The sequence below is a fragment of the Sander lucioperca genome, chromosome 22 (genome assembly GCF_008315115.2).
Source record: "Sander lucioperca isolate FBNREF2018 chromosome 22, SLUC_FBN_1.2, whole genome shotgun sequence".
Lineage (NCBI taxonomy): Eukaryota > Metazoa > Chordata > Actinopteri > Perciformes > Percidae > Sander > Sander lucioperca.
In genome coordinates this window covers 5,963,409-5,991,298 of record NC_050194.1, presented here as the reverse complement: position 1 = coordinate 5,991,298, position 27,890 = coordinate 5,963,409, and the positions used below count along the sequence as shown (strand labels likewise).

The window sequence follows — 27,890 nt, the reverse complement described above, 5'->3', positions numbered from 1 at the left end:
TCTCCAGATATGAAAGGGGTATCAATCTTCTAAGGTAACTCTCGCCAAAACCGGGAATAAGTGTAACATCCCAAAATGTCAAACTATTCCCTTAGTGTATGAAAATGGCCAGTAAATATGTTACGAGAGTGTCTGTGTGACTTTTGTGTGTGCGATAAGCCTTTTTTTCCATAAATAAACGGTGTGATCGAAAGTAAATCCCCAAAAAATGGAACAAACACTATCCTCAATGGCAGACGCTTTATTGTCGCTCCAACGAGCTATGAGCCTGAAAGACAAACTCAACTTGGAACCTTAACTTCAGCAGCTTTTTTTTTTTTTTTTTACCTGTTTGAACATGAGGACAGAAGCTGAGCTTCAAAAGGAGCCATTGTCGGAGTGACGCCTCTTCGATAACTACCTCCAGCTCTGTCATTTTCTCTCCCGCAGCCTCTCTTTGCTTGTTTTCTACGGCCTGTGAAACTGTGTGTGGGTTCACTAGCCAGAAAGCTCCTCTTTCCGCTCTGACACTCTGCAATCAGATGTGACACCCTGAAGGCTCACAAGACAGCCGGGAAGACAAGGTCACACAGTCACCTACTTTTAACGAAGGATATGCACAGCTCCTTTTGACATGCTGGCTCTGTGTGCGCACACAGACACCTTCACTTACACACACACTTGTACACATAGTCAGTATTTCGCAGACAGGGCCTTTCCTCGTGCCTGTGCAATCTCAGAAGCAATTACCTATTAAAATTTCATCTTTCCCATCTCAGAATGTTTAGGGAAAGATTATAACTGCTGGGGAGGTAATTAAGCCTGCAAATGCTGAATTGAGTCGTGAATATAGAGTGCTGTGCTGTGCGTGCGTGTGTGTGTGCGTGCGTGTGTGTGTGTAGTTATGTGTGTTTTGTCTTAATAAAACTAATAGTGTTGGCCACCTAAAGCAGGACTAAAGAAGTACAATATTGGTCCGGAGGAATTATTCAGTGTAATAATTCACAGGGATAAATACTGTTTTCCAATTCAATTTCACCACTAACTTCTTCATTAGATTATACCGTGAGCATCATGACAAAGAGATTAGCTGCTGCTGCTGCTGCTGCTTGTCAATTACACTTAAGAGACACTCAAGACTTCTGGTGCCAAAAAACTGCAGTGAAAGTCACCCTGAATCCAGTGGCAATGGCTCAAGATGGTGTCAGACTTTTTCATGGCAACCCAACAAGAGCGCAGCTTTAGTGCGGCTTTAATATGGAGCATGTGACAGATACAAAGCCCCGTCCTTCAGTGCTTCAGAAATGGTTGCTGCCATCAATCTGGGTGTTGCCACTACGATCTCTTGAGTGTTCCTTCTCCTTCCACCGCTCTCCCCTCTTTATCCATCCCTCACTTTTTTTTTGTCTTTTCCGCTCTTTGATGCTGTGAGGTGAAGAGACGTAGGATTTTCAGCCTTTTAAGGATTCGAACAAAGTCTTCGGGTTCGAAGATAACATGAAAATCTGCAGCTGGCCGGCCAGCCAGGGATTGGTTGTTCTGGCTGGTTCTGGTTCACAAAGCAAACCAAAGTGTCTATTCTTAATATGCAGTATGTTGCAGGGAGGGCTCCCTTTTGGATATGCGCAGGAGCCCACAACCAGTGCCTGAAATGGGCCAGTACTCACCAGTACTGAGAACCGCCACTCCTGATTTTTGTCCACATGAGTACCCCTACTTCTAATTGTTATTAACAGTACTAATAGGCTGATATCCAGTCTATGGCTGATATTTATTCCAAAATAGGCTTTAAGTCATGATGTATTGGGAGAAATCAAGCAATTCTATGTAAAATCAGACATTCAGCACCTCCATATAGCACTAATGGAATGATCCTTTGTTTTATAACCACATTTGCAGACATGGCGACAATTCAAATAAGAGAATGGTAGTCGAATCACGCCCCTTAGGTCAAATAGTAGACTATTCGGGGTCACCCCTACGAGATATATAAAAATAAATATATCCAATACACATGCATTGATCATGTCATGCAACTGCTGAATTAGGGTAATGGCACCTTTTATGGTCCAGTTCAAACAGGCACTGCCCACAACCTAACAAACGCAAGCCTCACACTTAACACTTTCTCACTTGTAGACATGTGATAAGTATTACCAATGATCAAGACACAGCAAAGCACGTATTGGGAATATGGCTTTGCTTTTTTTTTTCCATACCTCTGTTGACAATAAAAGTGCTCGAGGGGGACACTGTATAAATGATAATGCAGCTGTGGTCATCAGTGGTCACTTCAATTTTATTTTTATTTATAGTATCAAAGTGATTCCTTGACTGAGAATCGCACACAAAGGAATTTTCTTCTCCTACATAAGCAGCTCGAACCTGCCAGACCAGATTCCTCGATGCCAGTAATGGAGCAATCTAGCCATAAGCTAAATGTTTAATCAATATGTAGTTGGTACTTAAAATAGATTTTTCAGTACAATCATGCACTGTATTTGAACAAACTCCCCTTGTACGCACGCACGCACGCACGCACGCATTTCAACCCAAGCACTCATCTTTACATTCGCCTCGCTCTTCACTCTTCTCTCCCTTCCCTGTTTGTCCAGCGGCTCTCTTAATTAAACAAAAAATCATCTTGCTCTGTTCAGTCTATTTATCTTCTTCTTATCACTTAAAACAAGAATAACATGTCCATATCCAGCAAATCCATATCTAATTTCTCTCCCCCTGCAACCATCGTGCCTCCCGTGATGAATCGTCTTCCTCGTCCGGCGGAGGGACCCGTAAACCAATCAGGTGGCTGTCATCGGGGAGGATCCCACCAGATCACAGAGGTTAATAACAATTCCACATGATAACTTACAACCCCGAGGATTGGAAGGTTCACGGGAGCAGATTCCACACTGCAAATAATAATCTCTATTTCACAGCAGCGTTCTCCTGGCCGCTCAGGTGAAAGGCCACCACGCTATCTCATCTCTCCCACAGTGAGGCAGAGAAGAAAAAGACTCGAGCGGACCCCAACACCTACTAAAAGTAGTATTCATCTCTTTTATTGGTATTGGTAGCACTTTAAAAAAAATAATAAGACCCCTCCTCCCCCCCACGCCTCTGAAACCAACCCATTTTAATGAATGCAACCTTCCCTTCCCCTTTTCTATGAGATGTGCTCTCGTCATGATGTTGATGGTTCCTGTGGGCGTCCTGCTTCATGCTGAGTAGGGTTATGTCACCTTGATGGGAGCTGTTGTAGTAATACAGATTATTCTCATTCTCGCAAATATAAGTAGTTACTCAAAACCCCCATACCACCACCACTTCTATACATGAACACTTTATGTCTTTTATAGTAATCAACAGCGCCCCAAAATCCCATAATTTCTTTTTTGCCAGCTTGCTGTTGATGGTTTAAACTCAACTGTGTGTAAAGTTTCCAACATAAACTGCAACCTGCACGGAAAAGTTTGCGAATGCTATTGGTGCTTTAACAAAATTAGGAAGGGTACCTGTAAGAGGCAAGATTGCCATAAAAGAAAGAACTTTTTAAACTTGTTTTAGAGCAAGACAACGTTCTTTTCTCAACCGAAGCGAAAGCAAGCCGCCAATGTGAACGGAACTCTTGACACCGCTTTATTTGCATTGGAAAATTGCAAAATAATCTCATCCAACTGGGAAATCTGTTCACTTTTCCGGGAAAGTAGGACTTTCAAACTCAACACAAGACGCAATTACTGTGTGAAATGGATTTATTTTGCCTTGCTGTGCACCAAAGGGGTGACATGCATTCAAAAAGACAATATGCAGTCTTTTTCTTCACGTGCAATTTCAATTGAGATTTGAACTGCCGTCAGATGGAATTGTATACCGGGTGCCAATCATGCATAGATTGATAGTAACCCAAGAAATTGGGGGATTTTATGTATTTGTTTATGTATGCACCAACCTCCAAGGCAAATTACTTGTGTTACTTGGCAATAAACCCTTTTCTGAGTTCTGATTTCTGAAAGCCAGTCCTCTAACAGGACCAGTGTGAGTACGGTCTTAAAACACATGCTCAATCTTAGATCTGCTTTTTGTTTTGGCACAAGAAATATGATGCAACTTTGAGGGGATCTGAATGCTGTGTGCTGACTGTGTTCGTGATGTGTATGTACTGTACGCTCGAGTTTGCACATATTTGTGTGTGTGTGTGTGTGTGTGTGTGTGTGTGTGTGTGTTTTTGTGTGTATTTTTGTGTTTTTGTGTGGAATGGATTCATCTGTTTGATCTTCGGTGTTAAAACACAAAGAATCTTGGTACTGTAGCAGCCCACGGGACGCAACAGAAATAGATGGCATTCATACACTCTGTATTCTACCACCAGCACCCTTCAAACAGCCCCCTCTCCCTACACACACACACACACACACACACACAAACACACTACCATCACCACAACCACTTACTTCCTCACCGACTCACACACACTCCCACTTCCCTTTTTCTCTCCCTCATTATATCATGTAGGCATGAACAAAAATAAAACGGTGAATAACGGTTGCATTTGGAAAGCAGCAGAAGAGGCAGGCAGGTATTCTCTTTCCAACGCGTTATGAAATGGATGGATAGCCGAGATGAAACAAAACCCAATGCTGTCATTTGAAACAAAATAGAAACACGCCTGCAGGGATGTGTGCGCTCTCCCCGTGTGTGTATACTATACTGTATTTTTGGATGTTCTGACTACGCACCATCAGCCAGATATGAGCGGTGGTTTTGAAAATAGTTGAGCCCAGCTTGGATGAGTAACTCCTGCATTCTTAAAACGCTCCAGATGACTTCATAAGGGCCTATGACACCAACTTGGACACATTCAATCAGCTTTTTTTTTTTTTTTTTTTGCTGACACACACCCCACCCACACCTCTTTATCTTGATCTACAAAACCCAGCAATGAGATGTCTAAAATATATTTAGAAAAAAACAACCACTCACGGAGGTTTGTGGCCCTGGAAACAAAGTGCTGCGAATGCATCCCTAGGGCCTCCTCCCCACGATACTGCTCACCTGGACAGCCGCCCTGCAGCACACTGGCGACGGCCCTGCCACACACACAGACAGAGGGAGGAGAGGAGAGAGACAGAGAGGCGGTGATGGATGAGGGCTGCAGACATGAGGAACTGGGCATAACATGGCTAATTTAATTATTCATTTGGGCTTTACTGCTGCACAGAATCTTTTCATGAACCTGTGAGGGGTAGCCAACTGGTAAGAGGGGGGAAGAAAATCCCTAATGAATTGGAAAAATATTTGGTTTCATTTGTCCTGTTTTTTTTTGGGTTTTTTTTGCTGCACATACACTCCTGCCTATTAGATTACACTATGGAGGTGTTTAGAAGCATTCTCACTTATCTACAATCATACCCAATGGAGTGAAAGCAACTGTCCGCCTGATAGGAGAAGAGTAGCTCATGTATTGTTATGCTATAATATAATATAATAATGGATGGATAGACTGGAGTGGAGTGAGCATGCAGTATCCACTTTTTTTTTCCCCCATGAAGAGTCTCAGTACATGAGTTGCTCTGGTTGCCAAGGAACCACAGCCTGTGTGTGAAACATAAGCAGTGCTGTTATGTTGCTGCGTTTCTGTGATTGATTCGCATTATAATATCCTTGTGATGTGCACAGAAACAGATGGAGAAATGAACGACACGTCGCGCGCCAGACCGCTGCGTGCGTAGGCTACTATCGCAACTGTCTTTGTAAACAAGCGCACTGAGGGAAGCAGTCAGGCAGAAAGGGAGAGGAAGGGAGAAAGAAAGAGAGACTCACCTGGACATGTTCTCCCTTTGAGGCCGGTGCGCCTTTTCGAGCCCCAATTTGGTGAAAATCCCCACAAGAGCCATAATGGCCACTACTCCACATATAATGTAAACAATTAAGTTCGTCTTGTCTTTGGTGCTGTCGTGGTTCTTGTTCATTTTTTTGGGAGTCTGTCCGGTCTTCAGCCACACCGGGGTGTCATAATTTTTACAGGTGCTCTGGTCCAGCCGCGAGTGCTTGTAGGCGCAGCAGAAGCGGAAGCCACAGGTGCCGCAACAGTACAGATAATTGCCCGTTTTGCAGATGAACGGCGGGTCCCACTGGCCCATCACGTCGTAGTAACCCCGACAGTTGTCCTCCGTGTGCGGGGTCTCCTCGGACACGCTCTCCTCCTCCCTGGAGCCGTTGGAGGTGGCGATCATTACGAATCCTCCGAGCAGTCCCGGCTCCCCGTCAGCCTTGCACACGAGAGCCATAAGTTTGAGCAACAAGAAGCCGAGGAGAAAGTATTTCCCTCTCATCGTGCTTTCTCCTCCGTTCAACTTCACGCAGAAACGAAAAGACTTGGAGAGAGGAAAAAGGGCGCGCGGTCATGATATGCTGAAAAGTCCAGAAACACACATCCAAATAGCAACGCACCGTCATCCGTGCTGATGAACATCTTTACTAACATATCATCATCCGTAAACAACAACACAACCGCGCAGAATAAAAATAATCTCCGTGAAATGAACTTGATTTAATCTAACAAACTGCTCCCCAACGCGCGCGCTCTGCAGCGCATCTATAGGCCTACGTCTTCCCAGAAAGGCATTAATGCAGGCTCAGATTTGGCGTTTTTCAGGAGCGCATCACTTTACATATCCATCGGTGCGCTCTTACGCACAGGTGTAGGCAGAGACACAAGCCGCACCGAGTGTATGAGAGCGCTGTGAGCGAATAGAAGAGCCGAGGGTGGGAGAGTCTGGTGCGCAAAAGGAGAGGAGGAGGAAAACATGGGTAGGGAGTGAGACTGCGAGGGCTGGAGAGAGAGAGAGAGAGAGAGAGAGAGAGAGAGAGAGAGAGAGAGAGAGAGAGAGAGAGATACACACATTCATTTTATTGGGAAATATTATTATAAAAGCCCCCGGATACACAGTGGCACCGGCAGCCGTAATATTGTACGCACCGTGCGTAATGTTTTGTTTATTGATCTCTGTTACCGTTTTCTGTGAGACACTGTGACACTGTAAGGTTTCTCGGCACAGTTTTGAGTTGTTTAATAAACCGATTAATGCGAGCACTTTACTTTCGTCTCCGACTCGTGAATGGAACCTTACATTGAAGCACATAGGCTATGCTACAGATCTGCGAATAAATGGATCGCCGAATTCAAAGTTACACAGCGCACCGGACGCGTCAGAAACGAGATCACTATTTCGCCCCTTAGTTGCTTATTTAGGCCTGGATATATTCATTTAATTGAAAGTCACTACATATATGACTACATTATGTTGACCATGTGTGAAACTATGGATGTTGTGTGAGAATGTGTGCGTGTGTGTGTGTGTGTTTCTGTGTGTGATGTATTTGGTCTTCTGCATGACAAATATGAGCTACTGTATGAGAGCTGCGGCGGCCGGGTCTTGTGCGTAAAATCCAGCGCCACTGGGATTACGCACATCACTATTCGGTTTTGCCATCGAGGAAGGGCGTGGGAGCCTTTCCTCCCTTTTTCACTTCAGTCGTAGGTTGCCATTGTTTTGGAAATCCTGACATCACACGTGTTACGATAGACAGTGGCTGGCACCGTTTCTAAAGCAGGGAATGCATTTTGAAAAAGAGCCCTTCAACAAAGATGTGGCCGCAGGATGTAATGCCTACTAGATCCCTGGGGACTTTTTGGAAAACAGTAAGGGTTCTTAAGCAGTAATGCTCATAAGACCCCGCTCCTTAGTTCAAATGTGTCCTAACCAAGATATATACGCTAAGATAGGTACATTCTCAAAACAACGGACAAAGTGCTTGATACATATTGTTTTACCCAGATAAAAAAGCGAAGAGCCTTATTACCAAATAGTATCGGATAATTAGAAAACTTCTTAAAATGAATAATATTTTCAAAAACACTGATGCTTTTTAGCAAACACAATAGGCTTAAGGCCTAAGCAATACACTTTGTATAGGAGTACATATTTAGTGGCTATCTCAAGTGCAGTTGTTTTTGTCAAGCAGGTGCTGTGTGAGAAAAACACAAGTGGTCTGTGCTTATTTTAATTTTGTGGTTACAAAGCAGACATTTAAAGGACCTTCAATGTTATTGAACTGTGTTGATGAAGTGAAACCGAGCAAAAACAATAATTAACACTTATTCAAATACATATAATTACGAAATACTAAAGCAACCAGATAAGCAGTTTCTCCAGTAAGATAAAAAAAAGAGGATGAGTGGAGCATGCTGAATTTAAACCACCTCTCTCCATGGTGCTGAAAGGCCCCATGACTCTGTCCAAGGTCCCTATCTTTGTGTTAACAGGTGGCTGTTAATAGCCTAAAACATTAGTATATAGGGGCTTCCCGGAGTTTTTAACACGGAATGCAAAATGATTTGGACTACAGACGTTTAGTTTATAACGGTTTATGCTACAGCACCTGAAGATAAAGTCTATAGGCCTATTATTTGTGAGGAAAGCCCGCATGGTGTAGCCACACTGGGGGCCGCTGCAGCGAAAGTCACACAGACTCACCAACAGGCAGTGTAGTCGATCACCGATAGTCACCACAGTCAGCGACAGCAGGGACGACCCAACAGTTACACGAACCTGTTCGAAGGCTCAAGTCACATACTAGTTCGCTCGGACAACGCTTTCACATTTGGATCTTATGGCTGAGAGTGAGGATATCTTTCTCAGGGCTGAACATCGGACTTTCAGCGGACTGACTGAAGGTAGCCGAAAGTCATTAGCTTATTTAGCCCCGCCGGGGTTAGCCAACTTACATGCTAACCCGTTAGCTAACTCGCTCTAACTTAGCTAGCTAGGTGTTACACGAGTTGTTGTTGCTGGCTGCAGGTTAATGGTCTGACAGTTCAAACGCAGTCACTTGGCAGCTTTTGTGTAGCTTTGTTTTAATAACCGAGTCACTGTTGTCAACCATAGCAAGGCTAGCTTGCTAGCTTGTGTTTACAAATTAAAAGCGTATGAGTAGTGTTGTGTTAGAGTGACGTTGGCGTTAATGAATCAAGTCAGTGCAGCAAAACAATACTCCGTTTTTGTTGTTGTTAATACTTTAGCCTACTATCAATGTCTGTAGTTAATAGTTGGTGGTTATGTACTGTGAGTGGGCTAATACTTCAAACTTTTTTGGTCTACTTACATTGAATCCCGAGGACCCCTAATTTTGCAGCAACGTTTAACTGTTAAACATTTAAGTTTAAGCATTTCTGAGGAGGGGAACTTCGAATGTTGTCACTGTGGCAGACCTCGTAGATTAAATTAATCTAAAAAGTTTCATAAGTAAAGTGGTTCAGCCCTGCAGTCAGGACATTCGAGGATTACAGTAATCATCTGCCAGCTGAGTTATGATTAATTCTCCAACGAGGTTCAATGTGCTCATCATGTTGGAGTACCTGCATTTGTTGTTGCTGCTATTATCATTTTGTGTGGCAGTGAAGACGCATTAAAATGCAGCAGGATCACAGGTGAAGTTCAACTGGTGGAGCAGGTGTAGCTTCAGGGTTTTAAACTGAACTACACTTATAATGATGACCATATACTATGTGAGACTCACACAATAAAACAGAAATAGCTGCCACCACCCAACCTGATGTTTCTCGTCTGCGGTGTTGATGTTTTAGTAGTAGTAGAGAACCGAAAGTTAAAAAAAAGCTAAAGGGACTTTCCAAGTTAGGGTTAGGTTAGCTCATTTATGGTCTTTTAACCTAAGTCTGTTTGGTTCTGAAGCACCTACTGTAGGAAACCAGTTAGCACAACGGAACTCAAGGAAGGAAACTGAAATGTTCAGGATGTTATTATTTGCTGCAAAAGCAAGACCCCGTGTGCTTTCATCTCAGATGATGATTAATTTTGTTTGGAGCGCACAATCTGCCACCTGAGAAATCTGTGCGATTAATGTTTGAAGTTGTGCTCGACCAGCGCAGCCACACAAGGCTGCTGCCTCTTATCTCCTGTCATGGGAGCTTTGTCGGCTTCTGCAAGTCCTTTTTTTTCATTATTTGTCTGTGAAATAGTTCACACATCTGACTCCAGAGAGAGACATTGTGCTGTAAAGTATGCTTAGTGTAACAAAAAACTTTGCAGGATTTGTGTGAGTGCGCCTCACAGCTTTGTAAAAATCTTAACAGGGCACTCAAAGAAGTTGGCTAATTTCAATAAGCAAACACTCAAGATGGGACAAGATGTGCTGATGAGAGGTGATCTGGTCTGCATTCTCTTAAAAAGTAAATGCTGATGGACTGTCGTGGACTTCTGCGATAAAACAAAGGGAACTTAACTTTTATACTACAGTAGCAGCTGTTCAAATTCAAAATCCTTCATCAGTCCTCACTGTGTAGTCATTAGTTAAGATCAAGGCCAGGCTAGTTTGGACTGAAGGCATTCTAAAGTTATTTGGTTGAAAACATAATGATGATAATCCTAAAACTAGAATGCGTTTCCCCTCTTGGTTTTATTAATGTCAATTACACCAAGGGGATCATTTGTAAGCGACACTCTTTGTCGCACTTTCTTTTCCTGTCTTTGTTCAAGTTTCTCTGGAGGACCGAATTATCATACACTCATTTAGGAGAGAGACACTTGGAGGGCGTGTTAAACACAGAGGATGTTGAACAGCAACTGTAGTAGTCCCTGCTGAGTGTGTGAGTGAGGGGATTTGCACAGAATGTAGATCGCAGACTCTCCACGGTGACAGCAGTACTGCTTACACATCCTCCGGAAACGAAACAAGTGGAGCACAAACTGTTTACACCTGCTCTTTGCATCTGTCCATACGCGGGCAAGAAGAGGGACACTTTTCATATCACTTTGCCGGTCTTTCTTTCTTGTGTCCCTCATGTCGAACCTTGTCATTACCATCAGACAAGCCGTGTCGAGTGTCCGCTTCCGTTCTATACATGGAAAGCCAGGAACAGTTTTTCTGGTTAATGAATATTTGAGGGGGATTAGAATGTAGGGCCCTTCTGTTACGCAATATCAGGATTATGTAAAACACTTGTTCTTTGCCATTCATGCTCAAACACGTAGCTGTTTGTTAATTATTTAGAAGTGATTATTCACTGAGTGAGCATGTACAGCTTTAACATAAGGTCGTACATTACATCCTCCCTACATCCAAATCACAACACTTTCAACTTATCAAGATATATAAGGCTTTCTACATGACGCTTTCACAGCAGGCCTTGTACCGCTGATTGACTGAATGCTGTGATGACAATCACTAAAGCTTTTATGTTTCTGCATGCTACAATGTGCAGTGTTCTGTGCAGGCACCCTGCGACCTCAACGTACTGCGATGAAAATGTTCAGATGCTGGCAGAATGTGAAGTTAATCCCCGGCAGATAAATCAATAGGTCAACTGCTAAGAAAATACTGTGTCCATTATGTGAGTTTACATTTGAGCAAAAGTCCCCAATCATATGCAACTTCACAAATTGTAAGGTGACACTTATATTTAAATCTGTGCATGTAAATTAGGGCTGTGCAATTAATCGAAATTTAATCATGATTATGATTTTGGCTCCCAATGATCACAAAAACAGAATAATCGAGAAAATTATTAAATTATTATTATATTTAGCGTATTACATTTTGCAAGTATTTTGCTTATTTTCTCTTGTGTTCTGAATGAAAAAATAAAGTTTAAATAGGAAAAGTATTAAGGCAAATTTCAGATGTATGTGTTTTTTTTTTTTTACTTTTGATTTATTTAACCTTTTCCACTGTTTTTTAAGTTCAATAATTGCAACATCTTTCCAGAAGTCAACGAGTAATGGTGTTAAGTTATCGTGATTTCAATATTGACCGAAATAATCGTGATCATATTTTTTTCCATTATCGAGCATCCCTAATGTAAATCAGTATTAATTGCCATTTAGCCATGTGTTTGTCATGCAAAAAAATTCTAAATACTATATACTATACTTGCTTTTACGCTAAGTGCTCAAGCTGTAAAGAGGGGGTTGGTGGGTGGTGATGGCGCAGTGGATATGACACGTGCCTTTGGTGTGGGAGACCTGGGTTCGATTCCCACTGCGATACATCAACCAGTGTGTCCCTGAGCAAGACACTTAACCCCTAGTTGCTCCAGAGGCGTGCAACCTCTGATATATATAGCAATTGTAAGTCGCTTTGGATAAAAGCGCCAGCTAAATGACATGTAATGTAAAGACAGACAATTACATGTATTAAACTGTACGAGAATCTAAAGTAAGTTTTGTATTTTGCTCATGTAAAACACTAAGGAACCTTTTAACACAGTGAAATAAATGTGTAACAACACTTAGGACGCTTTCACACCTATAGTTAGGTAGACTCAGAGCGATTCGGGGTGGGGGGGTGAAGTTGCAACAGTTGCATTTTTCATACGGTTTGGCTTGTGTTCACACTGCACTTTGTCAAACGACACCAAATATTGTGAAGCAATGTCACACAGTCGAAACGGTCGCTGGTCTATTAGACAGCATATCCGAGCGAAACTTACTGACACTTCTGGGCTCCGAAATAATGGAGCAACACCAAATTTATAACGTCTCGGGTTTTTCTGGTTTTGATTTAGTGTTTCTAATATTTCAGAAGAAGGCGAGGAATATGAGCAGCTGACGAGACGGCGGGTAAAGGAGCGGGAGGGCCCTGATGAGAGAAATGTGTTGTCACGCAGACGACAAGCGATGTAATGTCATATTAGGTTATAGATTTCAGTTATTAGCCCTTAAATTATATTACAGGAAAACCCTATTCGCACAAGACTAGTATTACCAGGGGACCTCATGTGATTTAGAAATCCTCTCCCTCTCTCGTCTGTGTTTTGTGCGGCGTATTCGTACTGGTCAAGTGAAGTCTGTATTTTACTCAAATTTACTAACATTATCCCCTGGATACGATGTCAAGGCTAGGTCAAAACTTTAATTTATAATTGCCAATGCAGCCAACCCAACTGCCCCAAATCACTGAGATGCTGATTCGACTGATTACAGACGGTGCAAACTTGCATGGGATTAGGACAACAGACGACCTCTGCAATTATTACAAATGAACAAAGGTCCCCACGTAATGCCTGTCCCGTGTGCAGAATAGTCCGTAAATTGTGTGCAAGGTTAAAATTGCAGGCTAGTAAATGCACTGTTTTTTGGTTCACTTCCTATATTTGGGTCGGATTGCATTCTCACCTAAAGTGAACTCTAGCGCACTTGGAAGCGAACCAAGACCCCCGTTTTCAAGCGGACCAGAGTTCGGGTTGTCTGGTCCGCGCCAGAGTTGGAATGAGCTTTCACACCACCCCCAAACAAACCAGACTATCCGATGAAACGCTCCAGGGTTCGGTTAAAACGGCTCAGGTGTGTTAAAGTAGCCTGGCTCCGCCCTCCTACGTACTTCTGCTCAGTTTTAATTTTCCTTCAGTACTCCGTCTGGGTTTGTGGTATATTCTTGGGTTTTCTTCGACCAAATCTTTGGCGGTCCAATCAGCGAACAGAGGGAGTGGCTGAGAACGATGACGAGGTCGTGACGTGCGCTAGTTTGAGTTTGATTTTCCAGCTCGCTCCCTTAGTGGTGAAGAAGTTGGCTTAGGCGAACGCTAGCGATGCTAAGCTGATAGTTGTTTTTAGAGATTTTTTGCCCTTTTTTGCTTCCCGATACCGATTCCAATACCTGAACTTGCATATCGGCCGATACCGAGTACCGATCCAATACCAGTGTGTCATATATTTTATTATGTTTTAACAGCTGTATACTACTATCCCTGTATGGATGTGATATGATTTCTATCTTTGTTGTCGGTCTGGCTCAGGTTAAACTCTTTGTGAAACATGAATGCCACAGAACTTTCTTTTATTATCCAGTTTGACAGTCAGTTATAACGGAAAAAGAACATAAATAAACTACTTTAACGTAGATTTTCTTTAGGGCTTTATTACGTGGTATTAGATTGGTGCATAAACTCCAGTACTTCCCATTTTAGGCAGTATCGGAGCCAATACCGATACTGTTATCGGTATCGGAACATCTCTAGTTGTTGTCGTCTCCCCTCTTGTTAGCCTGGTCCTACCAGACGGTACGTAGGAGGGCGAGCAAGGCTACCAGAGTGGCTCTGGGAAGATCCAATAGTTTTAAACTTCAACAGAGTACCCGCCTTCAAGGAAGTTAACACTTGCCAATGGAGAGTGGCCAGACTCTCTGTACAAATGAAATGTACGAGAGTCTGGTAGGACCAGGCTAGTGTTAAAGTTGCCTGATGCAGCTTTAAATAAAGTAAAATCGTGTTGTGGTCTTGGTAGTAACTGGTGTCCGTCTCTGTCCATTTGTGTCTCTTCCTGATCCAGATGCAGAGCGTGAGTGGACGGGACCATTTTGCTTCATCCAGGCCGCCGACCCCCAGCTCGGGCTGATGAAGGCCTGGAGAGAGGGCGACTGCGACGGCGGAGGGGACGAGTGGGCCGAGGAGGTCGAGCTCACCAAGCAGGCCGTGGAGGCGGTAAACCAGCTCAGACCCAGGCCCAGGTTCATGGTGCTGTGTGGCGACCTGGTCCATGCCATGCCAGGTAGGGATAGAACACATAAAGCACATGCACAGCTCTTAACCCTTGTGTTGGGTTTCTTTCAACCAAATTGCCCAAAGGAACATGAATACATGGATGTATGGCTTCCATACAACATTCTTTCGCAGGTCAAATTAATGATTACTTTCATTGAATTTTGGGTGTTTTACTCAATGTTATAGCATTTGAGAAGAATGTTAAAATGGTTTCAAAAGACTAAACTTTGACATAAACCAGTCTTTGATCCACTCAACATCCTCTGATCTTAAATATTAGTCAAATTAATTCATATTTTCTGATATTTTTAACAAAAACATAGGTATAATGTTATATAAATTTAGTTTATTGACCATGAATTAAAAAAGCGTTGAAAAAATCAAAACAGAAACGTTGAGAAAAGCACAGAAAAAAAGATCATTTTCAATTTCGACCCGGAAGGACAACAAGTTCGACAAGTGGTCGACGGGAAGACGACACAAAGATTAACAACCTTTAGTTCATTTTGTAGATTTCAAGAACTACATGAGAGTATTACTGCTGCCATCTCTCCTCAAAACGAGGTTGTGATTGCAGTTTTTCACCCGGTAAAGTCTTTGTGGATGAACAGATTTTTTCTGGGCGTCCTGCTGTTGCGTTGTGATGAAACACTGTTTTGAAGTACGTTGCTTTTGCTGAACATTGAGATACTTTCAACTTGTCTGAGCAATAAATACATGCTGAGTTCTGAGGGCTGTAAAGAAACGACAACAGCACATGCTTACTAACGAAAACAAGCCACAGTAGCGAAGAGAGGTTCCCACGGACAAACAAGATACCGGCATCAACAAGTGGAGCTGCCAATTAAACGCCTAATGTTGGAGGACATAATGTGAACTCACAGATGCCAGTGGCGTGAGTTTAAACTCCGCTCAGCCTCTTTTAGTGAGACCAAATGACACAGCTGTGGTCCCACGAGCGTTATCTCATGGCATCTGGTACATCACGCAGCCTCATGCAAATGCCGCACTTATTTCAAAGTGTTTGAAATGGCTCTCTCAAGTAACAAATGACCGCAAACTATATAGAAACACAAGCTGTGATTTCATGCACTGCACACCGTCTCACTTAGCCTGACAAGCCAGACCCACATCAAGATGTTGGATCTGATCTGATCAAGATGGAACTCACCATTGGCAGGGCTCAATCCGAGGGGTAAACGGTTGTCTTTCAAATTCCCTCTGCACGCAATAGCCAACCAGAGCAACGCTAGTTGATAGATTAAACTTTTAGATAAAACTCCGAACACAGCTTCCTTTTTAAAGAATGACTTCAGTGCTTAACTCCAAGTCTTTCAGAGTCGCGGCCAAAACCGATTCGAAAGAGCGCTGTTCGCCGGCAGCAACAGCCATCTACTTTGTTTTCAAGTAGCAGGGAACCTTCGCAACTCTGCCGTCCTTATGTTAAGCCCGCCCACCGACTCTATACACGATGTGATTGGCCTGACCAGAATTTGGTTTTTCCAGCTCGCAAGCCAACGGAGAGTTGCTAGACTGATCCTGGCTGCAAATTACATTTGCTGCCGCTAGAGTGCATCTAGATTTCTAGGCTACGTCTCACCAGTCAACTTGTTTAATGCCTCGTCTGTATTCAGCACTCCCAAAAGCTGCGTGTTGACAGATTCAGTGAAGCTGATATCTTGTTTTTCATTAAAGACATCAAAGGACGGTTCTGAGCAAAGTTAGAAAGGATCATCAACTATCACCCGAAACACTGTTTTTTCATACACACAATCTTCATTTTAATCAGTAGTTCTGTTATGAGTAATAACGTGATCTGATATTTGATACAAACAGTTTGGATCTGGAGAAATTGAACTTATAGTGTAGACTCTTTTGTGCCACCCAGATCAACGGATCAGCAGCAGCTGATCTATACATCTATTGATTTATCTAGTGATCTATTTCCAGCTTTGTACATCTAAATGCTACTGCTGATGCTGAAGCAGGGTTTGTACTCGACGCAAGAGGTCAGTGGCAAAGTTTGATTTATAGTACAATGTGGCATTTCGCCCAATAATAGCACCACCACAGCACTAGACGGATATATTGTATGTGCTCAGACTGCATCATGTCTTAGATATACTCTTCACAATAACAGTTTGCATTCACTTTATGATATAGAGCAACGTTAGGCTATGCGTGTTAACAAGCCAGCCGCAGGGGGCTGGCATGCAACCACTACAACCACTATGTTAATGTTTGACTAGGCCCTTCTTGTTTTACACTTTAATGCTAACAAACTCTGTGTCCGTTGGGCTTGCTTATCATGAGTTGAACGAGGGACTAAACTACTTCCACATTACGCTTCCTGCCGCAGTTGCGGAGCTATCTCCCCGGACCAGCTGTCGCTACTGTCTCTGGAAGGCGCTGTTTTTTGACTCTCCCGTGACATTCGTTAAAAGCGACGCGGTGATCGGCAGCAGCAGATGCTGGTCCAATACGAAAACAAGAGGAGGGTAAGCTACATTATTGGTGATCGTTACAGCGTGTAGTGGATGTTAAATATATTAATAATGAAAACAAATGTTAAAGGTGCCCTGCCACACTAAACTGTTTCTACTTGTATTTTTTGAAATATGTTAGGTCCATATGTGTTTGTGTTATGTCGTGAATGTGAAAATGAACTGCTACCTCCTCTGTCAGCTCTAGCCACTGAAAAGAAATAAGTGGAGAAATCAGGCCAATTACAAAAGCTGGTCAGTCTGATGTGGTGTTGCCTGAGCTCATTACTATTCATGAGCTCACCCAGTTGCGCTGGGTAAAGGATGCTGATAGCCAGGCTCTTATTGGCTAGCTGTTAGCCAATCAGAGTCAAGCAGCTTAGCTCGTTGAATATTAATGAGAACTGGCACAAATCGAGCTGAGTCTTCCTGCAGGCTTTCTATACACCGCTAGAATGGCTTGAAACAAGGTAACCAAGGCATTTTTTCCACAAAAAATGTTACAGAGTCCATGGTAGAACTTCAGACATTACCACAAAGTAATGAAATACGTGTGGCAGAGCACCTTTAAGAAAGTGGAAATCAGCACCCGCTAGCAGCCAAATGCAGGTGAATTTGATCAACCTACCAGCCATTAGGGCAGGTAATCAAAGGGGGCATTTAACAGATGATTTAAGCGCTCTGTCTAAAGGCTGCTTGAAAGCTGTGGGGATAGGGAGTTGGTCTCCGGTTTGTTTTTTCCCTGTCCGGTGATCGGCACATCGGGTGTTGTGGTCGAATGTGCGTTTGCATGTTGGTGGTGTTTCTGTTCACATTCCCTACGTTGGACGATGGAGCAACGGCGACTCACCATCCTTATTGTGGCTTATACAGTACAGAACTCTCCCTCCGTTGCTATTGTAGCTGACCGATCTGTCTGTTGTGCTAACCTCAACAGCCGTTGCTAACGGCGGACAGCTAAAAGTTACCAGGCGGAACGTGCGCTTGTGAAGTCTTATTCCGCGTTACGTGCGTCAATCTACATACCATATGTAGATACCACATCACCGCGACAGCCCTATGCATAGATCTATAGAAGTAGAGTTACATTTGGTTGAGCGTAGTGGACATGGCTTTGCAAATATGTGTTATTAAAAAGCAAAAGATTAGAGTCACTTTCTCCCAGCCCCCGCTTCCCATGGGGGCAGGATAGGAAGTCGGACAAGGGCATCTGCGCTCCCGCTCTATGGATCACTTTAAAGTAAAATGGCTGCAAAGTCAGATACCACTGGGTGATCCGGGCGTTGGTTGTCTTCACTATAGTCTATATCCATGACGTTCCACTTCCAGGATTGCTCTGGTGCTGCCGGGAATTCCGCGGAATGTCCCTCTTTTCGGCCGGATGTCAGTTACCTTCCGCTTTCTTTGTGGTGTTGTAATTTTAAACTGGTGGATTTATGAGGACTGTAGTTAACTGCTCCTCAGATCTCTGCAGGGTAAATCCAGACAGCTAGCTAGACTATCTGTCCAAACTGAGTTTTCTGTTGCACGACTAAAACAACCATTGAACGTACACGTTCCACCAAAACAAGTTCCTTCCCGAGGGTATTTTGCAGCGGCATCCGTGGCTCTGTCCGGCGCCCATGATGATTGTGATTGTTTTAAAGAAATGCCAATAAACCAGAGCATGCTTTTTTCCCATCCCGGAATGCTATGTGCACTAGCCAGACCCTCCTCCGCAGCGCTGTGGAGGAAGGTCTGGCAATGCGAGACTATCTTCACTATTAACAATCTCCCTGGGGAAACTTGAAGTATAAAACCCAAGCAACCCGAGCTGACCATTCACAGTTCTTGCAGTCCCCATGTGGTATCTCTGTTGCTGCTGTGAACCCTAGTACGCGTAGTGACCTTTTTGAGGAGGCACACATCAGCTACGCGTGTCAGCTCCGTCTCTAAACCGTAACTAATAATCCCCCAACCACACCCCAGCCTTTACCTGCAGCATATTTGCCACTTCTGAGTGCTAGTTGCTGCAAGCTGAACTGTTGTTCAGTTTTGAAGAAGAAGACATGCTGTATTGATCCCCAAGGGGAAATTACATTTTATGTTTAAGCTGATCAATAGATTATCATTTAAATGTACCACATATCTGTGCTACATCAGGTATTTGGACCTTTGTATTATTTTGTAAGGTGTAGGCGTCAGACTTATCAGCGTTGAAGCTGCCTCTGTTCACTCTGCTTCCACTGTGGGTTTTAGTTTTTGACCTGCCCAGCATGAGATGCCTTTCTGATTAGGCAGGAAAGCTGCTCTGACATGAGCTATTATTCCAATGTCAAATATATTTGTCATAACTGCAAAATAGGACAAGACTGTTTCTGACTGAAACCATTATAATGTCATGCTTTTTTTTGCGTCATACTGGATTCCAAATAGGTGTGTAGTGTAATCTGAGTCTCATGGTGCCGATGCCGCTGTCATTTCTGAGCCTCGGGCAGAAATGTCTATTTGTGACCCCAAAGGAATGCATGTATGCACCTCAGGAAATGGTGGATAGCATTTGACCAAAATACGTAACCGAAAGGATGAGTATAATAGGCGACACGTGGTGTTTTGTTATACCTAGCGCAAATATACAGAATCTAGCAAGTTTTTACATTTTCAAACCCTTCCTATACTGCGTCCTTGGCTGCAGATTCTCAGATATGTGTTGTTAGCAGAAGCCGAGCGGGCTTTCTGACAGTCATCAGTCTTTAAAGAGAATGGAATATGTCTGATATATATTGATTAATGTATTCTCAGCTGCCCTCCGAGGCAGTCCTAATCTAATTAATGCACTCTGTGAAGAACATCAGCTTTGGGAGGGTTCAGCAACAGAATATTTCTCACTGAGGTAGGTTTGAACATTAGCCCTCTCTGTTTCCCTGCCAGAGTCTGTAAACACTGAACTCCCCCATGACAGCAGCTGATATTTATCTATGAAAAAGCACAGGCCTTCTGACGATTCTCAGGCAACTTCAGTTTCTGTGCTGATGAGGATTTTGGCTATTGATTTGACCAGATGCACTTTAAATTCCTGTCCAATTCTAAAAATCTATTTAAAGATAGCGGCTGGTGTGTTTTCAGTTGCTGCAGCTGGTTGTTAGAAAAAGTTTGTTCTCGGTTCTGTTTGTAAAATCTAGCTTGTAAAGATCATACCCCCTGTGACAGCATGCAATATATACAGTATCTATATAAAGCACCTGGTTGCTGTTTGCATGAATTGGCAAGATTTTGCTTTGTGAAGTGGTTGCAGATGGAGAATTTTAGGCCTATTTAGTCACTCATTTGTGAATAATCTCTAACCGAACGCTACTGAACGCTGGTGTCGCGCCATCATTCTTATACTGGGAGTTAGACGTGTTAGATGTGTTGGAACCAGGACAGCAAGCCGACATCTTTTGCCACAGTGGCAGCTGGTTTCCCCAATTCACCAGATGCTTTACTGTCTCGCCAGACAAACAGATTTTCAGAAAAGAACGGGGTTTGGAAATAGTTGGTTGCCTCCAGAAATGGCTGGCCGAGCTTAAACAAAATAATCATCCTGCTGCTCATTTCCCACCTTGTTTGGAACTGACACGCTGTGTTTGACTCATGCTGTGTACAATTGTGCTCCCTTCTGTCTGTCTGTGTCCCCTGTTTCGGCAGTGACAAAAATATGATTAATGCTAACCTGTAAACACAAGCCAAATAATTCCACTTATAAAGTAAAGGACCTTTTTAAAGCTGTAGACAATACTCATGTGTTTCTCAGTAGAGGACCTTGACTGTGTAGCTTGGCAGGCATTAGCGTCAAGCGGATGCTTTTATTTAAGTAATGAAATGAGTGACTACAGAGAGTTGTGCGTGTGTCTCGATGTCCAGCTGCCTGATTTGATAACAGGGTAGGAGGAACAGGCTGGCAGGACCCACTGCAGAGTTAATGTTCATCAAAAAGAGCCACAAGCCGCCAACCGATGCAAACCACCTTTGCATGACAATTAGGGAGTAGCATGAGGTGCCTGGCTGCCTGGCCTCGAGGAATGGGCACAGAGAGAGAAAAGGAGTCAGCGGGCGAACCCGTCTCTCTCTCCATCTCTGCATGTCAGTGTCTCTCAGTGTGCCCTTTTACATGTTGGACTGGATCATGATGAAATGATCTGGCCTTGATGCTGATTTGAAGAAGTTATTGAGGCGATTATTTAATTATATGTGGTGCAGTGTGTCATCTGTAAAATGTCTAGGGCTGGGACAATATGCTCATGGCCGGATTTGATTATTTCAAGATACATTGGTGCCGATTTGATTTGTATTGCGATTTTCATTTAAAGTAATTCGAGAAGTTTTGCGATTTGATAGTATGCGATTTTCTTTTCCTTCTTTAACAAAGACAAAAGTTGAATAATACACTTCTAGAGAGACAATATATCATGAGACATTTCTAATAACTATTCTTTTTTTTTTTAAAGAATGCACATCACATGTCAATCAGTCTGATCACAATCAGTCATTTATTTCATTTGTAAAGAAGTACATAACATGGATTTTCTGCATTTTCTGCTTTCGGTCTGTTTTTCTGGAAACGGATATGATGTAGTTGCTGTCAGCGGTACCGTCTAGACAAAAAATATTTAGGGGAAATTATTTTTTTTATTTTAAAATTTTCGATTCTGTGGTATAGAATCAACTTTCAAAATTGTTGCAAATATCACGATACATACTATTTTTCAATTTTTTCCCCCACCCCTAAAATGTCCTTGGCCCCTGTTTCTAAAAAGACTCAAGGCAAACTATTCACATGCAACACAGATTTGGCTTGGCTTAGTCACAAAGCAACTCTTTCCTCCCTATCCTCTTTTTGTTTTGGTTGAGACCGACCCCCAATTTTAGCTGCACGGTGACAGTCATGAACGCTCTTTGAGCTGTCTCCCCGTATCATCTAAGAGTCTTGCTTTAGGCATCCAAGTATCCTCATCATCTCCATGACTGCACCATTGAGACAACAAACTTTGGCACCATCCATTTCCCCACATCTCTCTCCTGTCTCACTCTGATCAGTCGCATTTACAGTAGCGCTGCACGATATGAGGAAAATCTCTAATTGCAATTATTTTGACTGATATTGCGATTGCAATATGATTCACGATATTGAAGGGAATGATCATGTTTGTATCATTATTCTCATTTTCATTGACTAATATAATCTTAAAAAATTAAAATGATTATAGTGTGATTTCTGCGAGGATCTGTACCAAACAAAGATGTTTTCTGTAGTCTGTAGGATAGGATGTGTAGGCCAGGACGTGTTTGCAGCACCACAACACGTCATTCAGAATGGTTTGACACCTTTAACAAATATTGCACCCCTTCTGCGATTTGGGTATTGCACTAGTCCATATTGTGATTTCGATGAAATTGCGTTTAATTGTGCAGCACTAATTTATAGGTGGAGATCTATTTCAGATGCACTGCGGGACAGTAAATAGTGTAAACATGGGGTTTAAAGCGCAAGGCCTTGGGGACCTTTAAAGACTGCGGCGTCAGCCCTTGTAATCATCAGCCCCAACAGAGCAGGTTGTGTGTGCCATCCTCATTACTCGCCATGTCTGTCACTTGCCTTGCAACTGGGCTGCTGCATCAGAAGGGAGGAGGGAAGAGATATTATAGCCTGAGCTGCTACTTCCGTCTTAGGCTGACATTTCTCCTTAAACTGTTTATTTACAATACAGAATGAATGCGTGGTGGCCAGGGGAAGCTGGCTGTCAACTGGCATTGTCAACACTGCTGCCTGTCGGCGACAGGAAATTGGCAACTGTATTTCTGTTCCCACAGATTTCACTCTCGATCTCTCCTCTCCTTCGCTCACACATTCTGCTTTCCTGTCTCTTTCCTTTCCATCTTTCTCTCTCATTTGTCTGTTCTCTTTAGTAAACAGCTGCGGTCTCATGCCTCATACCTTATTTTGACAACCTTCATTTGACACCGTACACAAACATTTATTCTGGCCTCTGATGAATGTATTTGAAGCATCCATTTGAATTTCTTCTAGCGTGGAGGAAGCAGACGTTCTGTTTGTTCTTGTAATTTCTTCTGAAACCAACATAGAAAACAACAACAATAATAAGGTCATCCTGCTCGTCAGTGTTTTTATTCACATGAGATGGAGAGGAACCCTGATGGACTCAACGGCTTTCATTTGCATCCCATCACAGTGGTCCACGAGGTACAATCCATTCTCCTGCTTCCTAAAGAAATGCTGGCCAGCGTTTGCTCCCACAACATTGACTACGTTTGCATGCAACTAATATTCAGAATTTTTGCCCGTATTCCGAAAAAGACGATATTCCGATCTGTTTACATGGCTAATGAAAGTGAATATTCCACTAATATTCCCGGTTACATGCATAATAGGGTTTTTCCAAAGTTTTCCACGATGGCGGAATTTTTTTGACAGCTTCTTGAAAAGGTTGGCGTTGCGATGTTTGTGCATATCCAAAACCCTGTTGTTTTCCAAGTCTTTCATAATGTTTAAAAGAAGGTTTGTTTCTCCTTCTTTTGGGCGTACATCTCTACCGCAGCCTTGCAAACTGTTGGCTAGTTGGTTTGTGTACAACAACCATTGCAACGCACACAGCTGACAGTCGGAATATGACGTTGACAGGACCTGTATCAAATTCGGAATGTTGTCATATATTCGGAATAATAGTGGAATATTGGTGTGCATGTAAACATACTCATTGTGTCATCCAGACCTTTACTGATAGAATGTTCCTTGATCCCAATTCCCTAGTCTCGCCTCCAATCCAAACTAACCCCCAAGAGACGCTTTCTCATCTCAAGGACTTCCTTTAATCTCCCTTCTCCCTCACTCTTTCTCTCACTTATTTTCAAAGCTGACAAATGAAGAGGATAAAGAGCAGGGAGGGGGTGGGGGGGCTGAATAGCGAGATGATTAGATTAGAGAAACATGCTGGACTTAACATTCTCCTAATGAGCACTACAAAGGATCCAAGCTCTGTTCTCTGGGGGTTCGTAAGGGATGTTACGCTTGATACAGCAGGGAGAAGTATTTGTGCGCATCTGCATGTGTCAAAACTCCTAAAGGTGAAGTTAAGGTTACCTTTGGACTTCCCTGTCCCCTCTCTGTCACTGTTGAAACCTGTTTAATTGCCGTTGAGGGCAGATCAAATGGGACTCTCCGTGGGATACTGAAGCAGAGGAAGGGAGAGTATGAAGACTGCCTCGGGAGAATTTGTTTTTTGGACATGTGAAAGCACTTTTGAATTTCTTTGTAGAGGGGTTGGTAAGCACGGAGGTTCAGAGTGTGTTTATCAAATGGGATCGTCCAGTGGCTTGTGCAGTAATAGTTTTCTTTAAGGGTTTGGGACTACCAAGGGATGTAGAAGTTTAGAAATGCCTCTCTGTTACCTTTTTCATTCTTCATCATTTCATAGTTGCCCAGGAGATACACATTTCAGAATAGCAGTGTGAAAAGATCCTGTAAGACAACTGTGGTGAATATTGTAGCGTAAATTCCTCCGTCCGTCCATCCATCTATCCATCCATCCATCCATCTGAGTATCTGAGTCCAGTTCACATAACAAGGTAGCCCAGATGTCTGTCTCCCCAGCCACATCCTCCATGTCCTCCAGGGGGATCGCAAGGTGTTCCCAAGCCAGATGGGATATGTAATCCTACCAGCGTGCCCTGGGGTCTCCTTTTAAGTTGGATGTGCCTGGAAAACCTCTAAAGGGAGGCCTCCAGGATGCACTAATGTACTTACTCAGAAGTCAGAATTGCTTGCCGGATTGATGAAAAGTTTTAGACACCCCCTCTCCTCAAATCTTTCCTGTACTGAAACTGGGGAGGCTGCAACTGATCATTTCTGTAATTTTCCGAAAACAGACAATCTGACATTCATGCCCACTTCAGCCAAAGTCAAATTCCCTGTATGTTTTCACACTTACTTGGCCATGAAAGCTGACTTTGATTCTTCTCGCAGCGATTGACCAGGTGTGTGGTGAGAACGTTTGCCGGGTTTGAACTTCTCCCTGAATACCTCTTTTTTTGTCATTCTTTACACAACTACTTCTGTCACTTGTCACATAAACAACCAAGTGCATGAATGTCTTTAAGGAGAAACTGTCTGAAATGTGCGCCGACGGCATCTTTTCACCCCACATTTGAGTTTGGCCGTTCGGAACAGCTATAAACACTCGTCATGGCATACAAACTAGTTATCTTCTAGCATAACCGCACCCTTTTCAGATGCCCAAACCACCTGAATTGACTCTTTTCAACGTGAAGGAGCTCCCCTCTAATGTCTGAGCCCAGAGTGTTTATGCAGTGCTCATGGCATATTCAATTTATGTAAATTAGGACAATCAGACTTAGTTTCCGCATATGACAACAAAGGCACCATAACACAATTGTATTGATATCGGCTCCACCGTTGTTGTTTTTTTGGAAGAATATATCTATTGATTGTAAAATCCCTATACATATAGCTGACATTGTCTTCCCCCTATTAGATCTAAACAGGGCTGCAGCTATTGATTATTTTAGTTATTGAGTATTCTGCAGATTTTTCTAGCGATTAATTGAGTAATCGGATAAGAAATATGGCTTCATTAAAGAGCAAAAGTAAATATACAAAAGAGAAAATCAGAACCTCTCTTAAAATGAACAGCTAATTGGTTTCCTTTTTTAGAAAAATCGCGTAAATTGCGTACAATATGAATATTATCATCTCATACCCATTTAGTGCATTTAAGTCCCATATAACATTCTGGGTTTTAAATCAAACATTTTCTAACTGAAGGTTTTCTCCAGAGCTGCCGTCTGCTCTCCCCACAGTGAAGTAGTAATCTCCTAGCGACGGACAGTGGTGCGGAGGGGTCACGGTGATAAACAGTAAATTCATCAAATTCAGTGCCCCATATTGCTATTTTCCATGCTACTGTAGCTGTTATATTTGGCAAAGACGGACCTTCAGTTAGCAGCTGTAGCTGTATCCGGCAGGGAGTCAGGGCAGGTAAGCGTGTTGTGCGACAGTAATAAACATTTGGATTAACCGAAGCTTCAATGCAAAGAATTTGCATTTTAGTGGTTTTTATTAATCGAGTTACTCAAAGTTTCATGAGGAATTGTTTCAGACCTAGATCTAAACATGACATGAACCTATGTTTGTTTATGCCAGAATCATCATGATGTACTAGCCTGGCTCCGCCCTCCTACGTACTTCCGCTCAATTTTCATTTTCCTTCAGTACTCCGTCTGGGTTTGCGGTATATTCTTGGTTTTTCTCCGACCAAATATTTGGCGGTCCAATCAGCGAACAGAGGGAGTGGCTGAGAACGATGACGTTGAGGTTGTGACATGCGCTAGTTTGAGTTGTAGTTCCGTAATGGCGGCGGAGAAAGATGCGAGCCAAGCCATTCGGTCCGTTGTGGCAACGCTGCCGAATATCCAGAAGTTAAAGCCCGAGCAAGAACAGTCTTTGCTGAGTTGTGTTGGTGGCCGTGATGTTGTGGCCCTCCTCCCCACGGGGTTCGGGAAAAGTTTGATTTTCCAGCTCGCTCCGTTAGTGGTGAAGGAGTTGGCTAAGGCGAATGCTAACGATGCTAAGCCGATAGTTGTTGTTGTCTCCACTCTTGTTAGCCTGGTCCTACCAGACAGTACGTAGGAGGGCGGAGCCAGGCTACCAGAGTGGCTCTGGGCAGATCCAATAGTTTTAAACTTCAACAGAGTACCCGTCTTAAAGGAAGTTAACACTTAATGGAACTCAATGGAGAGCGGCCAGACTCTCTGTACAAATGAAATGTACGAGAGTCTGGTAGGACCAGGCTAATGATGTCCAGTGTTTCCCACACATAGACTAATGTGTGGCGGTGCGCCGCACTATCAACATTGGCCGCCGCACATTGCGTTTCGTTATCATTTTTAAACGCTATTTAAAACACGTTCTTCTGCATTTCCTTTCTCTGCTATCCTCCGTCTCTCTGTCACTTGTGTTTTTAGCCCCCAACGTCGCCTTTCAGGCAGCGCGGCAATGGTTATGTCCTTATGTCAAAGAAGTTATGTTAGTGTTAAGGTGAAGGTTCGCTGCCTGTAAGGCGACGTTGGCAGCTTAAAACACCATCGATCCCACCGTGCACACAGCGTCTGTCTCCATAAAGGAGAGAAGACGGCTGGTGAAATTCACAAGTTCACGAAAGATTGTTATCTATCTCGTGAACACCTTTACACAATCACACATTCACAATCACCGACCCAACTCTTAGCAAACAAGCGATTGCGCCCGCTTTAGAAAGTTAACTAGTCGCAAGTTTGCTGTAAAATGCAGTTGGGTTGTTGAGGTCAAAACACTATATGTAGCAGCTGTGAATCAAAAAACCTATAAATAATGTTATGTCATTTTTTTACTCTTACACTGAATGCTGGCTGCTTCAATCCAGATGAGTATTGAAAAGTATTTTCCGCGACTGAAAAAGGCACGTGTTGAGGATGAGGACCAGCCTGAACCGGAGGTATCAGTCTGAAACAGAGCTGAACAGTCCCACAAGTGGAATTAGTTATGTTATTCATTTGTTTACAATATTTTCAGGCTTCAACCAGTGAAAGACAGGGTCAGGGAGAGAGAGCGAGAGAGAGATAGATTTGTTAGGCATTGAAGTAGGCGGAGGACAGCATCCAACAGCGTGATCCTCCTCAGTTTTTGATACTTGATTGTGATACGGGGCGACCCCCCCGCCACAAATTGCGTTCTAATTTGTGGGAAACACTGATGTCCACCATGGTAATCAAGAAATATAAGCATTAGAAGTGACCCTGAATAGTCGAATATTCGATGCTTCGATCCAAGGAGCCTG

At 43.1% G+C, this 27,890-nt stretch overlaps 2 protein-coding genes across 3 annotated transcripts in view; one reads left to right on the top strand and one right to left on the bottom strand.

Annotated features, from left to right (window-relative positions):
• shisa9a (shisa family member 9a) overlaps positions 1–6,784 on the bottom strand; it is a 61,515-nt gene extending 54,731 nt beyond the window's left edge. The window contains exons 1-2 of one of the 2 annotated variants that reach the window (XM_031297995.2): positions 5,803–6,784; positions 4,963–5,069 (exon numbers count right to left, since the gene is read on the bottom strand). In XM_031297995.2, coding sequence (XP_031153855.1) covers positions 4,963–5,069; positions 5,803–6,314 — 619 coding nt within the window. In that variant the 5' untranslated portion in view covers positions 6,315–6,784. The remainder of the gene's footprint in view (positions 1–4,962; positions 5,070–5,802) is intronic. The other variant, XM_031297996.2, reaches the window with a different exon arrangement.
• Positions 6,785–8,489: 1,705 nt separating this feature from the next.
• The window catches only part of cpped1 (calcineurin-like phosphoesterase domain containing 1), a 51,883-nt gene continuing 32,482 nt past the window's right edge, over positions 8,490–27,890 (top strand). The window contains exons 1-2 of the mRNA XM_031297997.2: positions 8,490–8,719; positions 14,328–14,546. Coding sequence (XP_031153857.1) covers positions 8,656–8,719; positions 14,328–14,546 — 283 coding nt within the window. The 5' untranslated portion in view covers positions 8,490–8,655. The remainder of the gene's footprint in view (positions 8,720–14,327; positions 14,547–27,890) is intronic.